At 40.8% G+C, this 17,179-nt stretch overlaps 1 protein-coding gene across 2 annotated transcripts in view; it reads right to left on the bottom strand.

The window, feature by feature from the left end:
- The window catches only part of LOC147306245 (voltage-gated potassium channel subunit beta-2-like), a 253,214-nt gene extending 236,325 nt beyond the window's left edge, over positions 1-16,889 (bottom strand). For both annotated transcript variants that reach the window (XM_086277816.1, XM_086277817.1), the window contains exons 1-3: positions 16,776-16,889; positions 14,894-15,231; positions 4,289-4,332 (exon numbers count right to left, since the gene is read on the bottom strand). In XM_086277816.1, coding sequence (XP_086133942.1) covers positions 4,289-4,332; positions 14,894-15,231; positions 16,776-16,826 — 433 coding nt within the window. In that variant the 5' untranslated portion in view covers positions 16,827-16,889. The remainder of the gene's footprint in view (positions 1-4,288; positions 4,333-14,893; positions 15,232-16,775) is intronic.
- Positions 16,890-17,179: the final 290 nt, after the last annotated feature.

Genomic DNA, 17,179 nt, shown 5'->3' with positions numbered 1-17,179 from the left:
CCTTTCAGCGGCTGATGGACTCCGTTTTGCGCGGGCTGCCGTTCGTTTTTGTTTACCTGGATGATATATTGATGTTGCCCATTTGGGTTGCCTTGTTGGAGCAGCTGGTTTCAGGTCTCTGGCAACCGCTGGCCTTTTTCAGTCGTACGCTCCGGGATGCCGAACGCAAGTACAGTGTTTTTGACAGGGAGTTGCTGGCCCTGCACCTCGCAACACAACATTTTTGTTTTTTCCTCGAGGGTCGCAACTTTACTGCGTACGTTGACCACAAACCTTTGACTTTTGCCATGTCCAAGGTCTCTGACCCATGGAGCGCATGTCAGCAGTGCCAGTTGGTGGCCATTTCAGAGTTTACCACAAACATTCAGCATGTGACTGGTAAGTCCAATCCAGTCGCTGACTGTCTCCCACGCGTGTTGGTTTCTCTGGTGTATGTCGGCATCGACTACGCTGCCATGTCCGCTGAACAACGTGCTGACCCGGACATCCTTGCCCTTCAGTCAACGAAAACGGGCCTCTTGCTGGAGGACACCTCTGTGTGGGACGGCGGTCCACACCTGCTTTGCGATGTCTCCACCAGCCGCCCCCGCTCGGTGGTTCCCCTTTCATGGCGTTGTCGTGTTTTTGACTCGGTGCACGCCCTCTCTCATCCCAGCGTCCGGGCCTCGGTCAAGCTGGTCAGCGCCAGGTTTGTTTGGCCGGGCCTTCGCAAAATGGTGAAATAATGGCCGGCAGCTTGTATCCCATCCCAACACTCGAAAATCAACCGGCACACGCAGGCACCCCTCGAACTATTCCGTGTCCCCGGTAGGCGTTTCGATCACGTTCATGTGGACCTGGTTGGTCCCTTGCTGCAGTCACAGGGTTTCACGCACCTTTTGACTGTGGTGGACCGCACGACCAGGTGGCCGGAGGCGGTACCCCTGTGTCCACGACAGCGGTGACAGTGGCCAGAGCATTTTTGTCAACGTGGGTTTCGCGTTTCGGTCCCCCTGCTGACATTACCTCAGACAGGGCCCCCCAGTTTGTTTCTGAGCTTTGGTCTGCCATGGCTGATGGCCTGGGGGTCAAGGTCCACCGCACCACAGCATACCACCCGCAAGCTAACGGGAAGGCCGTGCTCTGGGCTTCCTTAACAGGTGGCGACTGGGTCGACCGTCTTCCGTGGGTTTTACTGGGATTGAGTAGTGCGGTTAAAGAAGACCTCGGGGTCTCCCTCGGCCAGCCCCTCCGGGTCCCCGGGAAATTCTTACCTGAGAGTAGTGATGGTAAATTTGATTCTTTTTACTGAATCGAGTATTAATGAGTCACTCACCAAAGTGAATCAGATTTTTGAGTCATTTGATTCACTGAGTCAGTTGACCAGAGAGTGCCAAAATTTTACATTTTCACTCAAACTTAATTTGTTTCGCTTTTCATGTAAATCCCACTGCTAAGATGAATGATTAAAAAAAAAACCAAAACTATTTTATAGAGAAAAAAGAGCAAAAACATTTCTAAAATTAAGCAACTTCTACGTCTGTGAAGGTTCTCAGTCATCCAGGTCATCGTAGTCAAAGGAGCTTGCAAAGAAAAGCGTCCAGACGCTTTCCTTTGCAAGCTCCTTTGACATTAAGCAACTTCCTATCAAAATTGCTTAATAAACATTTATTTTGTTTATTTGTATTTTATTAGTATTTTCCTTAAGTGTGTCAAATATATATTTTCTCATCTAAATGTCCACTGCGCTGTGAGCCAGGGGGCGGTAATGCGCCTTAACATTGTTTGCCAACCAAGAAGAATAAGAAGCTGTGAGCCAGGAGGGAGGGGGTGAGTGAGTGATTCGTTCGCTCGCTCTATGATTCAGCACAGGAGGGAGGGGGTGAGTGAGTGATTCGTTCGCTCGCTCTTTGATTCAGCACATGAGGAAGGGGGTTAGTGAGTCCTGAGTGATTGGTTCGCTCATTGATTCAGCACAGGAGGGAGGGGGTTAGTGAGTGAGTGAGTGATTCGTTCGCTCGCTCTTTGATTCAACACAGGAGGGAGGGGGTGAGCGCGTCCTGAGTGATTCGCTTATGCTTACGATTCAGCACAGGAAGCGAGGGGGTGAGTAGCTCAAATGTGTTGTTAGCATGTTAGCAGCGCGATGCTACTCTGAACCGAGGAGCTATTTTCTTGATGTGAGCTTCTACTCAGGGTTTTTTCTTCCAGTTCAGAGCAGAAATGCTTTTGTTACGAAATTGGCTGTTGTTTTTCCCCCACAATTTTAATTATAAGCTAGATATATTTCTACTAATGGAATTAGTTTGCTAACAGCAACAGGGATGAGTCAGTGAGTCAGTTGGGCTTGTGAATCATGATTCACGAGTCAGTAAAGTGATTCTCAAGTATTGAACGATTCGTTCACGAATCGAACATCACTACATGAGAGCCCCCCCCCCCCCGTGTTTCGATACCTCTATGTTGCCTTTTCGCCCCCCAAGACACTCATTTCCTGTTCCTGGTCCTGTGCACCACTGCCTGCCTGACACTTTTGTTCCGAGGTCGTTGGACTTTGCTCGTTTCGTTTTCGTCAGGCATGATGCCCATAGGACTGTGTCCACCATATGACGGGCCACACAGCGTTCTTAAACTGGGCGAAAAACATTTCTTTTTGGACTTTGGCGGTTGGCAGGAGGGTGTCTCTGTTGACAGACTTAAGCCTGCACATGTTATGCAAGATGATCAGGTGGTCCCGGCCCAGGACCAGACTGCTTCTTACTGAAACCTGGCTTCATGACACTGGAAATATAGAGCTGATTGAAGCATCACCCACCAATTACACTTTTGAACATTGCATCCATAAAAACAAGAGGGGCAATGTGATTTATAACAACAAATTTTTTTATTGTAAAACTTTGCTACTTGAAAATTATCTGAGTTTTAAATATTTAGTTATGTAGATTTAATAATTCTATTTCGTCGATTTATTCTATAACGTCAGTTTCTCCTGCTGTATTACTGCTTACTATATATCATCCTCCCAGACTGAGACACGGCTTCCTGGAAGAAATTGGTGAGCTATTTTTCTCTTTTCATAAATATTTTATTCATCTGTCAAAAACAAATACAAATTGATTTGTCAATAAGCATCATATCAATGACAGCAAAGCTGAATTTATTCATCAGTGAGTTTTCAAAGTGTACACTACTGTAATTATGTGATGAAATGATGGACACATTCTGTAGTACCATTTATCAAATGATTGACCACATTGCCCCTGTCAAAACTATTAATGAATGTGGTTCATCAAAAGCACCCTAGAGAAACAATGTAAAGGTAAACGTGGTAAACAGACACTGCTGGAGATCCTACAGAATGATGCAATAATCATCATCATCATAAATTAATAAAAAAAAGAAATAATGCACTTTACTTCTCCAACAATGGAATCAAATCAGCCAGACAATCCTACATCTCCCAATTGATCAATAAAATCCAGTCTATTCCATTTTTTTGTCTTCATCCACTGATAAACTGTTTAATGCCTCCAAAAACATACCAACTGAATTTCTTTCAACAAATAGGTGTGATGAATTGGTGTCTTGTGTAATATCTTAGCCTCTCATAGTAATCTATCTAGCACTCCCTCACATAATGATCTAATTACTGCCACAGGCTCAATGCTCACATTCTAACCTGTAAATCCTAAAGAAGCAGTCATTCATCAAGTCTTATACCTCTTTACTCAACCCCATCCCCATCTGTATTTCACTGTTTTAAAAATAATTTCAACAGCTCAACAGTTTTTATTTTTCAATTCGCAATTTTAGTTCTGCACAAATGAAAAATTCAATCAGTTGTGTCAGTCCTCGGTCCATTACATTACACAGTATTACTTATCACTTTCCTCTGATGATAAAAAATCCATCCACAAATTAATAAGCTGCACTAATGACATCAACTGCTGGATGTCTCAACACTTCTTAAAAGTAAGTAGATACAAGATAGAGACGAGATAAAACTTCTACAGTACTTGTTGTTGATCCAAAAAGTCAGAGAAAGAATATCTGTTCATATTTATCACATCAATAAGGTTACCAGAGCTGCTAAAATGTGCTAGCATCACTACAGCCATAGTTTATAAATTGAAAATGGACATACTGAACCGTCATAATTAACATGGTAAAACATTTCTTTTAAAATGATTCACATTTTTATGACTTATCACACAGTATCAAGGGAATACCGGGTATTTTGTCATTTTAAAGAAAACTGAATACAGAATACACCTTAAATTTGTATATGTTCCATATATACCATACTTACCTAATCCAAGGCAGGATACTCTGAGCCCTGATTTACCAAGATTTCTGTTAACAAAGAAGAAATAATAAGCAGTAGGAATAGATTTATTTACCATAAAAACTGTAACAAAATACATACATGAACACTTTGAAACTCAAGATTCAAGATAGATTCAAGATTCTTTATTTGTCACATGCATAGTTATACAAGTACAACATGCAGTGAAATGTATCCTGACACACTCCTCGACTGTGCAAAAGGGGAGAGAAGAACATTATATACATTAAGTGAATATATACATGGGGGGCACTATGTGCAGTAAGTGGCATTGAGTGCAGCAAGTGGGTGAATTATGTACATTAAATGAATTAAATAAAATAGACAATCTGAACTATTTAAATTAAAAATATGAAATGTACATTGTGCCTGTGGGTGTCTAGAAGAGAGTCTCAGTCACTTATGGATGCTGTAAGAGGGCGTGTGTGTGTGTGTGTGTGTGTGTGTGAGTGATAGAAGCTCAAGAGGAGCTTGAACTTCTATCTCAAGCTTCTAACTTGAGCTTCCTATCTCTTGAACTCTTTTAATTACAGGAAATGTCTGTTGAATTTCCATTATTTTAAAGTGTTATTTTAAAAGTTCCCAAAGAAGCAAAAATACTGAGAATACAGAAAAGGCAGCATCTGTTACCTTAGAACAGGGTATGAAGCTGTCCAGTTGGATACTGTCTGAGCTGTGCCAATATGCTCTGTCACAGTTTCACTCATGTTAAATGAGCAACTTATTCTATTGAAAGCATGAGAGTGGTGATCACTGACCAAGTGCATGAGAAAAAAAATGTATATTTTATGTATATAAAAAAAGTTTGGTAACATTTCCTATTACAGCTCAATAATAAAGTGGCAATAGTACACACACACACACACACACACACACACACACACACACACACACACACACACACACAATGCACAAGAATGTCATAATCTGGTAGTTTCTAAATTATTACCACTCAATTACCTGGTAGTTTCTGTGTAATAAGTGGAAAACAGAGCTGCAAAATGCAAAACTGACGGTTTCTATTTAATAACATATTAATATTTATTAGAGATGGACCGATCCGATATTACGTATCGGTATTGGTCCGATACTGACCTAAATTACTGGATCGGATATCGGAGAAAAATAAAAAATGTAATCCGATCCATTAAATATCACGAAAGCTCCTCACAAAACTTGCAACACGCCGTAACTCGCCTCAGAACGTTAGCACGTCGGAGCAGTATGCATCACGTGATAGAGCGGCTGTGGCATGCGGGACCTGTCGGTGGTCTGGATAGCATGTGGAGCTTCGCTAGCAACCCGGCATTTCATCTCCGACAAAGTTATCCCAAGAGAAGTAAAGCAAGTGTGTAAGTCCATCTCTGAATGTTTGTAAAGTATTCCTGCGTTAAGCTTAACAAACGATATATGGAGCGACTGCCTCTTCTTGCTGCTACTTCAATCATGAAATTGCTTAATGATCAGCTGATCGGCTTTTCTGTTGCGAGTCCGTCTGTCTTGTTTGTTTTTGGCCCACTTTGCACCAGAAAGAGGAAACCAGCGGATAAACAACAGCAGCACGTTTAAGCTGTTGTTAGAATTTGTTTAATATTACTTTCTACACCAGGATCTTTTTCTACGTAGCTGACGCTGGTAACTGTGCAGGGGCGGATCTAAACTGTGTATCTGCGGATACACAGTTTAGCCAGGGGGGCCGATAGGGCATTAACAGGGAAAAGGAGGCACAAAGACATACTTTTCTTTCTTATTCTCATTTAAAATGTCTAGCTTTTAATAAATAATTATCTGACACCCAAAGTTTTAATTTGATGCAAAATGAATAGAAGTCCATTACTGTATATAGTAACTATTAAGTCTAATATATATACCCTAGTAAGCTATAGTACTTTTTCCTTTGGGAAGGTACCATCTGTGCAGTCTGCAATTTTGTTGAAGAAAGATGTTGAATCTATTTAATATTTTAATATATTGAAAAATAATTTATTTCTGTGCATTTTTTTCCACACTGCATCAAATTAAGGTTGATTACGTCGATTAAGCATCATGAGGTAGAGGGTGGTTCCCTATTTTTTATTTATTTATTTTTGTTGTTGCTGGGAGTTGGAACCCTATTAGTTAGGTTGCTTAATATTTACGCTAAGTACTCTTTAAAATACCAGAATAGGGAAGATGGTGTAGGTTTAAGTTTATTAGATTGATCAGTATTGCTGAACTATGAAATATTTTTTTTTGCATACAGGTATAACAGAATAGCTTTAGTGTAGTTGTTGTTTTAAACTTGAGTATGAACTTATACAAAATGCAGCAAGATATTTTAAAAAACAGTTTTGTTGATTCAAACACACTATATCGGATTCATATTGGTATCGGCAGATATCCAAATTTATGATATCGGTATCGGACATAAAAAAAGTGGTATCGTGCCATCTCTAATATTTATTGAAGCAACCTAAAAAGTGTGCATTATTACCTATAAAAAACCTGTGGTAGTTTCTCTTTAATCAGCATAGTTGGAAACAGCCTGCAAAGAGCCGGCTGCCAGTAATTGGCAGTAGGGGTGGGTTTAGAAAATCAGTTTTCCAATTCAAATCGATTTTAGCTTAAATAACGCAATATTGATTAATTAAATCCTGAATCGATTTTTAAATATAAATATATTTTGCCAGAAACCCAACAATCTCAGGTTAAAGCTCACAAAACTATTTCAGCAACAACCAAACAGCTAAAACAGCAAATGAGAGCAGGTAAATGGATTTCGCACAAAGATGTAAACACAAAGCGTGGATCATTCACCTGATGGCACGTACGCAGACCTGCCATCAGGTCTGAAAGCTGACATCTCACAGATTCTGATGCTGCATGTTTGGTCATAGTGATGGGATTTCCGGCTCTTATTAGAGAACCGGCTCTTTCGGCTCGGCTCACTAAAAAGAGCCGGGTCTTTCGGCTCAGAACCGGCTCTTCAGGTTGTCTTGTTGCTTTAATTAATTTATTATTAACAATAATATAAAATTATGCACAAAAGTAATTACTAATGTAAAAAAAAAGTGGTTTTATTTATATATGTTTATATATATGCGGTGGCCCCTAGAGACAAAGCACGTACAAATTCCAAAACACTAACAAACTCCAAAACACATTTCTAGCATTAACTGAACTTCCAAAACAGAGCTACCTAGATCACTTAAATCAGCAGTCCCCAACCCCCGGGCCTCGGACCGGTTCTGGTCCGTGAGTCGTTTGGTACCAGGCCGCGAGAGTTGAGGCTCAGGTGTGAAATGTATGGTTTTCAGGGTTTTTATCGGTTTTCAGCGTTATTGTCACAACGGGACTGAACGGACTCACGCGCAGGCTCTAGGTCTTGAAAGCACAAGAGTCTTTATTATGATACACCAGGTGATTATTTACAAAAGTGAGGGGAAAGCCGGGCTCCGGGGGTCCACACACGAACGGGAAAGACGCCGATAGTCACACACACACACACACACACACACACACACACACACACTCCGTCCATTCCTCTTCACACTCCACTCACTCGGGTAACACAGGGGTAGGTCCAGGGAATCTGTACACAGAGACACGAAGGGATAGTAAGGTAAATCGCTGTGAAAACACTTCAGAGCTGGGGTTACACTGACGAGGGTCGGCTTTTTTTCGGTACCGGTACTAGTTTTATTTTGTTGTATTTATCCGCGACACCTTAAAGGTCGGTCCGTGAAAATATTGTCGGGCATAAACCGGTCCGTGGCGCAAAAAAGGTTGGGGACCGCTGACTTAAATTACACAATTGAAAGCATATGTGTATTGTTTGTGTATTTATACACAAGCACTCATATATATTCAAATAATTTTTAAAAAATGTTCATTTACCTGTTACTACCACACACCAAATCCGGTCATTGGTACTTGCTGGCTTGTGTAGCCACTAGGTAACAAAAGCTCAACACTGCGCCTAGCATCCTGGAGCACTTCTTTTGTGTTTTGCACGTGTTTTGAGTTTTTATGTGCTTCTGAGTTTTTACGTGTTTTTGAGTTTGTACGTGCTTCGAAGTGCGTACGTGTTTGTAAGTGCTTTGTCTCTAGGGGCCACCGTAAATATACTTTTATTTATTCACTCCACATAAAATGTAATAAATAAATCATATAATACAAAAACCAACTATTCACATTTCAACTTTTAACTATTTACATTTTCAGCTTTTTCCTTTTAAACAAATTTAAAGTGAAACACAAAACACAAAATGCTGCAAACCACAACACAATTAAATATAAATTAAAATATGAAAACAAAAAGAACATGCATATTCTCTGTCATATGAGCCTGCATGAATAAACTTTCTGAATCCTTTATCATCTGCAACTGAAAATAGTTGTGGATGATTACTATACCTTTCTAATGTGACGTTGGTGTCCCTGGCTCTCTTTCTCTCTCTTTCCCTCCCGCTCTGTTCCTGTGCTACTGCCAGTGTAACTACCGCCCCTCCCCCTCTTCCCAGCACAAAACACAAGACTCGCGTGTGGAGTGAAGCGGAAAAAAGTGCGAGAGAGGATGAGAGAAGGAATAAGAAAAAAACCCCACGGCTCACGATAAGGAGCCGACTCACGTCGTTCACGTCAAAGACCCGGCTCTAAGAGCCATTTTGTTTGCGACCGACACATCACTATTTTGTCAGTCTCCAATCAAAATTCACTGAACCAGCAACAAATGAAGATCAAAACTGCGCTTCACATTTGATAAACATCCTCATTAATTCCCTCTTACGTTTGTTGTTTTGCTTCCACCATAATAAAATCGATGATAGCCAGACCTAGATGGCAGACTGCTGCCTTCTGGGAGTCTGGACTTTCTATTTTATCCCTGGATAAAGACAAAAAAGAAGTGGGGCACCATCTGCTTGTATAAACCAATCGATTATAACTCTAAATTTGGAATCAAACCCACATTCTACATACTGTTGTATGAATGCAAGGTAAGAAAAAAACGTTTTTATTCCTTAAGTTATATTTAGGACAGTTTCTCTGGTAGTCATTAACTTATGCCACATACTATCAACTTACACCACTAATGCTAGAATAGCTAACAGCAGTTGAGTACCTAACATTAGCTTAACTAATCATACGTACAGTAGTTATAAAAGCTAAGGTTATATAAAGGTAAGGTTGTCATGAAATAAGATGACTATTATTATTGTAAATATGGAGAGAGGACTAGACGTGATCAGTTCTACTTTTGAAAAAAGATCTCAGATGTTGTCCCTGAGATCTACTGGAGTTACTAGTCTATCTTGGGGGTCACTGCACGAGTGCGATAACTACCACTGGCACAACTGTTTCCTTTACCCCCCACATCTTCTTAAGCTCTTTTCTGAGTCCTTGGTACTTCTCCAGCTTCCCATGTTCCTTCTTCCTGAAGTTTCTGTCATTCTGTATCACTACTCTATTTTAACTATGGATGTTTTCCTCTGCTTGTCCACCACTACTATGTCCGTTTGGTTAGCAATCACCAGTTTGTCCATTTCATGCATTCTTGACTACCCTAGGCGGTGTCTCCCATTTTGATCTAGGGACTTCCAGGCTATACTCGGCACAGATGTTCCCAGGATGTGGTCATACGTGGAATCCATACATGGCATTCAATGTATGCCCTGCTTGTGTGATCCACACAAATATGTGGTCACAATTTTGAGTTAAGTGGTGTGATATATGGAGATTATTATGCATGTTTTATGTTGCTGGTTTATTGGTGGAATTTAAGTCCACAATGTCATGCAAGTACTCTGTTGCCAGGAGAGTCTATAACACTTTGGACAGTAGGGGGCAGCAGTGTGCTTTGGGAACTAGCGATGTGCGATACCACTGATTTCTTTTCCGATACGATACCAAGAAAAATTCAGGGTGGTATCAACGATACTGATCCGATACAGATACTTTGTACAAAAAACTTAATGTTTCATTGTATTTCATATATAATTGTATTATGTAATTGTAATAATAATATAGCTTCATAATGATTACAGGACATCAGACTACTTGTTCTTATTGCTTAATATTGCAGCACCCTCTCCTATCCCTCTCCTCCTCTTCAGTTGGCCTCAACATACGCTCATCATATTCTGTGATATGATTTACTGTGAGGTGTTTAACAAGGTTAGTGGTGTTGCCACAACACCTCACTGTCTTGCCACATGTATCGCAAACTGCGTTTTGACTGTTTGTGGAGGTAAAATACGTCCACACAGGACTCCGTTCACGCTCAGTCATTGTTGTGAGTGTGCACGCCAGGGGCTGCCTGCAACACATTTATACAGCTGTATATGTATGACTATGAAAGGCGTAAGAGGAAGTAGTTCCTTCCAATTTAGACGATCCAAATGATATAGTTTCTTTCCATTGGGCTCCTGTTAATTATAAACTACAAATTTACCCCAAAGTACTAAAATATTGATATTTTAATATGAGAATCGATTCTAGAACATAAATTACTGGTATCGGAAGAATCGATATTTCAGTATCGATCCACACACCACTATTGGGAACTGAGTCGGGTGCATAGCTGCCATAAGCTTATCATTCTGGCTAGACTGACCAGGCCAACAGCAGCGTGTCTCCTGTGTTCACTTTCTCTCCTGTTTTACAGGTCAGTAATGTGGTCAAAACCATAAAGAAATACACAGCTGGACACTGTGATACTTATTCTTTCATGACATAAGACGGCTGTGTGATATGTGATATATGTCACTTTCGCTATGCAAACTACTTTAGCTCTGTGGAATGTAATAGCTAAGCTGTATGCCTGGGTAATGCTAGCAAGCTGTTGCAACTGCGCTCGTCTCCATATAATAATAAGACGCACCAATCCGGCTGGGTTTACAGTTCCTGATAAACTTGTAGTTTTGTGTCCATGACAAATGTTTTGTATAACGTGTCTGTAAAGTGTTCCGGGCCAGCCTGAAGTCATGTGGAAACTTGCTGTTTCAATGTTAGAATCTAACTAGCCTGAAAAATACATATAAAGCAAAAGAGCTACAGCTAACAAAAATGCTGGCAAGGACAAGAAGTGCAGTAATGTTGAAGGTAAAGTTTCCTTTCTATGATAAGACACAACGTTGATGATGTGAATTATTTTATTTATCAGTTTTAAGGGGAAAGAGGTGCATTTGTCATTTGTTTCATTCATTTCAAGCTTTTGTTGTTTTATGCCAGTAGTGTGGCTTAATATTGAAATGCACTGGTGGAAAACGAGCTATTTGAGGGAATGAGCAGTTCTGGTGAAATTGAGTTACAAAAAGAGTGGAGAACATATGCTTGTGTTGTATGAATAAATTCTGGCAAGACTGACCAGGCAAATGACAGCATGTCTCCTGTGTTCACTTTCTCTCTTGTTTTACAGGATTGTATTCTGGCTGACGCCCACCATAGTGGGGCCAGTAACACTTGCTAGCACCTGGCACAATGCTATTATGTGCTGGATTGTCTCAGAGGCATCTTTACACAGCCTGCACTTGGGCTCTTGTCTGGTGCTGTAGACCCCATTCTCAATGGATCTTGTGTTGCCATGATTAGCGCCTCTGTGCTGCTGAGGTCAGCTGCCATCTTCCTAGTGGATTCATGGATGTTTGTTGTCTCAGTCTGGACCGTGGTACTGACACTGACTAGTCCTGGTCTCCTTTCTTCCACTTAGCGTACAGTCTCAGGGTGGTGGACTTGGGGTGAAACCCTCCATGCATGGTCAGGAGCTTCCTTGTCTTGATGTCAGTGGCTTCCATCTCCTCACCAGCTTATTATCCCAACAGGGTACCTGGTCACAGGCAGGGCGTAGGTGTTGATAGCCCGGATCTCTTTCGTTTCATTCAGCTTACTCCTCAGGACTTGTCTAAGTATGTGCCGGTACTCGGTGGCTGCAGCTTTCCTAGCGGCCTCCTAATGGTTCCCATTTGCCTGTGTGATTCCCAGATACTTGTAACTGTCCTCAGTGTATGCAATGTTGCTTCTAGTAGTTCGATCCCCTCAGTTCTGACTACCTTCCCTCTCTCGTTACCATCTGACTACACTTCTCCAGTCCGAATGACATTCCAATGTCATTGCTGTAGATCTTTGTGGTGTGGATCAGTGAATCAATGTCTCATTTACTCTTGGCATACAGCTTGATGTCATCCATGTACAGGAGTTTGCTGACAATTGGTCCATTCCGTATGTCTGTGAAGGTTCTCAGTCATCCAGGTCATAGTAGTCTAAGGAGCTTGGAAAGAAAAGCGTCTGGACTTCTTTAAGTTGCTTGAAGACATTTCACCTCTCATCTGGGAAGCTTCTTCAGTTCTAGGGTCAAATGGTGGAGAGTCCCAGGTGAGCTCATTGTGAAACCTAGCCCAGGATGCCTTAACGCCCACTCACATCCTGGGCCATCTGACCTCAGGAAATCACATGATAGGGTGGGGCTAGGTTTGACAATGAGCTTACCTGAAACCATGGCTGATTGTGACCTACACCCATTTTCACACCTTGGCTCATGTGATTAGGTAGAGGATCATTAGGGGGTCCATTGTCCCTCTTGGTGGGTTACTCCCACAGAGCTTAAATCTGGGACTCTCCACCATTTGACCTTAGAACTGAAGAAGCTTCTCGGATGAGAGGTGAAACGTCTTCAAGCAACTTAAACAAGTCCAGACGCTTTTCTTTGCAAGCTCCTTAGGTCCATTCCGTACTTGGTATTTGTAGCCTGTTTTGTAAAGGATCTCACTGAGGGGGTTCAGGCCTATGTAGAACAACAGTGGAAACAGAGCATCTCCTTAGTAGATCCCTCGCTTGATGCTATCTTGTGATATTGGGTTGAACTTAGCCTCCAGTGTTCTATACCACATCCCCATCGAGTTCCTGATTAAGGCTCTTAAGGTTCTATTGATCTTGTACAGATTGAGGCATTCCAGGATTCAGGTGTGGGGCATCAAGTCATAGGGCTTCTTGTAGTCTCAGGTGTAGCTGGTGTTTGCTTCACTGGTATTCCTACAAATTCCTTTCTGTGCTCCGCTCATGTATTTGGCCATGTGCCTGTTAATCTTAGCTGCTATGATGCCTGACAGGAGCTTCCATGTGGTACTGAGGCAGGTTATTGGCCGGTAGTTAGATGGGACTAGTCTCTCTGGGGATCCTTGAGGATCAGGACTGTCCAGCCTTTGGTTAGCCATTCTCGCTGTCTCTCATTGACTAACAGTGGGTTCATTTGTCCTGCCAGATGCTCATGGATTGCAGTCAGCTTCTTCAGCCAGTAGGCATGAATCATGTTGGGGCCTGGTGCTGACCAACTCATGCTATGAGACCCTCTCTTGGATATCTGCCACTGTGATGGTTACTGGACCCTGTTCGGGGAGGTTGCTGTTGTCTGCTCTTAGGTCCTCTAGCCACTGAGCATTGCCAATATGGATTGGGTCCTTCTCCCATATGCTGTTCCAGTATTGCTCAGTATCCAGCCTTGGTGGTGCTGTTCTCATGTTGTCAGCTTATTTAATTCATTTCAATTCAATTTTAATTGTACAGCACCAAATCATAACAACAGTTGCCTCAAGGCGCTTTTATGGTGAGGTAGGCCCTACAATAATGCATGCAGAGAAAAAAACAACAATTAAATGACCCCCTATCAGCAAGCACATTGGCGAGAGTGGGAAGGAAATACTCCCTTTTAACAAGAAGAAACCTCCGACAGAACCAGGCTCAGGGAGAGGCAGCCATCTGCCGTGACCGGTTGGGGTGAGAGAAGGAAGACAGGATAAAAGACATGCTGTGGAAGAGAGCCATCCAAGTACACCTTGGATGGTTCTGTGGAGAACAGCTGGTTTATTCTCCTGCCTTCTCTTTCTCAGGTATACCTATTCAAGCGGCTAGCCAAGTTGTGAGTCTTTGTTTGGCATATAAAACATATACACAAAACACACTTTAGTGAGTGAAAATTTTGGAACATATAATGAAAAATATATAGTAATGATATTAGAAAGGAACTTGTGAAATCCTCTACTATGATGCAGGTACTATATGTTCTCGTATACAAAGTTTTTATTAGAAAAGGTTTATCCCCTAATGGGAAGTGGACAGCATCGGGTCAAAGAGTGTTGAGTGTGCACTTATTTTTTAGACAATGGATGGTTAACAACTTTAATATACATACATGTGAATACATGTTGCTATATAAACATACAAGGAGTTCCATATGTAAGCGCCTTGAGGCAACTGTTGTTGTGATTTAGCACTATATAAATAAAACTGAATTGAAATGAATTGGTATTTATCTTCTGTTTATATAGATAACATCTGGCGTCCCTATTTTCTTATTTTTCTCAACTTGATTAGGTATATCAATTTACCAACAGCAAGAATAGGCCAAATAATATTACAACATATGTGTACTTGTATGTAAAGTATACCTGCTCACCAAAACAGTTTACAATAATTGAATAATGTTAAACAACCTTTACAATAATCCGGTGATCAATAATAAGTTTATTGTCTACCTTTATAGTGGTAGTATAAGAAACTAACAGTATCTCTTCTAAATTATCTGTAAGTGTATCTTACCTGTAAATCATGCCAGTGGTGTAAGACACACTGTCCCTAAGTGAAATGTGGTTCATCCTAAGGAAGTCCTCGAGATTTTTGAGCTGAGCAGCTGCACGAACTTCTCTCAGGCGCTGATAATCTGCTACGTGGCGACTGCGCTGTTGCTTTTCTTCCTGCTCCATTGCTTGCTCTGACAACAAACAGCTTAGGCCACTGTGCACACTCTCACTCATTGATGACAGGGAAAGTATCTTGCCAGACACTCCAGTTCCACTGCTGATGCTACCGCTTCGATAAATTCCATTACTGTCTCGACCTCCAGGTGCCACCCCTCCACTGGTCCCAGGTTTGGGCATCTAGAAGTAAGAGGACAACTTTTTTAAAAATTAAACAAGAGTCCAAAAACCCTGTATTAAGTACATCATCATACATTTAGTAAACTGTAGCACACCCACATGCATATAAGTTTGTAATACAATCACAGCTTTTTTTTCTTGGTATCTACTCAATCTATGCTGCTTTCAATATTCAAGTGCTAAAACTGAATAATTCATGGGTGAGTGGGGATAAAGGTGTGTTGGATTTGAAAAAAAAAAGAAAGAAAGAAAAACCTATGTCAGCCAGTTTTTCTCAGTCAGTTTCATGCAGTGTTTCAAGTGTTGAAATATGGAGTTCAGAATGTGTGTATTAACTGTTGAGGTCAATAAATTTATATTTCTATTTTATTTATATAGCACCAAATCACAACAAAAGGCGTTTCAAGGCACTAATAACTGCCATTTTCCCAGAAAAATTCTCATATTATAAATGACTGGGGAAATTTACTATGTTTTGTAGGCAGATATATTTGTGGTTTCACTGGAATGGCACTGCACAAATAGACATTTGTGATCCATCGCTGAACAAAATTTAACCTACTGTAAGCTTGTTTTCTTCCATTTAGGTGTTAGCACTCTTTTTGCTTTTGCTTTTCTGTATCCAAACCCTGTTTCATTCAGCCCATTTCTTTTAGTTCCATCAAAAACACTGTCTACAGTTTTCCCCAATTATATTTCATTTATATTGCTGTGCAGTTTCTACTTTCAATTCGTCTTGCTTTCAATTTTCTGTCCAGTTTCACTCCTTCTTCAAAGTCTCTTCAGGTATCCTTTCACTCCACTCAAGCTGACTTCAAGCTAAAGCACTGGAGGGTTTTGTGACTGGCCTCCTTGCTGGCCCTCACAGCACTTCATAACCACCACTGGGCTCCCAGTTGCCCCCCTCAACTAGTTATCCTTTTTAATTAAAATTATGTTTCTGAGATTTTTATTTATATTTACACAGCACCCCACTCCCAAAATTGGGATTGCAGCTAAGATAATCATGTTGTTTTGTAAATGTGAAACCAAGAAACACAAAGACAAGCTGACAACAAACTGTTCGGCATATTCCTTGTGCTGCTGAGACTCCAGAGTGACCACGCCAAAAGAAGACACTATTCAAAAAAGATGTAACTCATAAATGAGGAGTGTTTTATCATGATATATTTCCAAGCTCTAGAAATCAAATTTTACTCAAAGAGAGGGTATCAAGCTTGCAACTGTTAACTTCATGAACCCACACAAAGTAAAATTTAGCTGTACAATACTTGAGTACAACTCAATCCAACCTTTACAATATACATACCATACAAATAAAAGAAACAGTATCATCTTTGCCCTCTCAATTTTTTAAAAACCTCTGACCTACATCAGAAAATCCTCAGTCACTCAATAATTTAAAAGCCTCTCTCCTCATGGTAATGATGATGGAACACGTAGAGGCTATTGTATTTTATTGTAGAGGCTACATAATGCAACATTGTGGAGCGTAAGTTTTTTTCTCTCCCTCTCATTATCAGTGTATCCAAAACAATACTTACCCGAGATGTTGGTGTTCGGCTGATATAGGGATTCTGGACTACGCTGCTCATGGTAGAGATTGTGATTAGCAGATATAGCAGTATGTTGTAGTCAGCCTAATGCTAGCAGTTTCTGGACTGCTTTAAAAGTAGTTACTGAACAAGTTAATATGGCTTATCTACTCCCTCCTACTTGGTCACGTGGCACACAGAGCCCTATAACCAAGCCTGTCTGCACTGCAGTGGGCAAAAAATAATCTCACAAGTAAATTATTTAATAGCACTAAAACAAGCATCTACACTAAAAGCTTGTGATTGCCTAACAGGAAAGCATACTAAGGCCCTGAAATTTTGCTTGTCTCTACAGTAATGTGTCTGGTTTTTTTAATTATTATTATTATTTTTTATTTTTTATTTTTTTTGTG

This window comes from Aulonocara sp. 'chitande type north' Nkhata Bay, linkage group LG20 (genome assembly GCF_057382095.1).
Source record: "Aulonocara sp. 'chitande type north' Nkhata Bay isolate Kocher_YH1m ecotype deep benthic linkage group LG20, A_spYH_male_GT1.1, whole genome shotgun sequence".
Taxonomy (NCBI): domain Eukaryota; kingdom Metazoa; phylum Chordata; class Actinopteri; order Cichliformes; family Cichlidae; genus Aulonocara; species Aulonocara sp. 'chitande type north' Nkhata Bay.
Note: the sequence above shows the minus strand (reverse complement) of the source record. Positions and strands in the feature narration are given on the sequence as shown.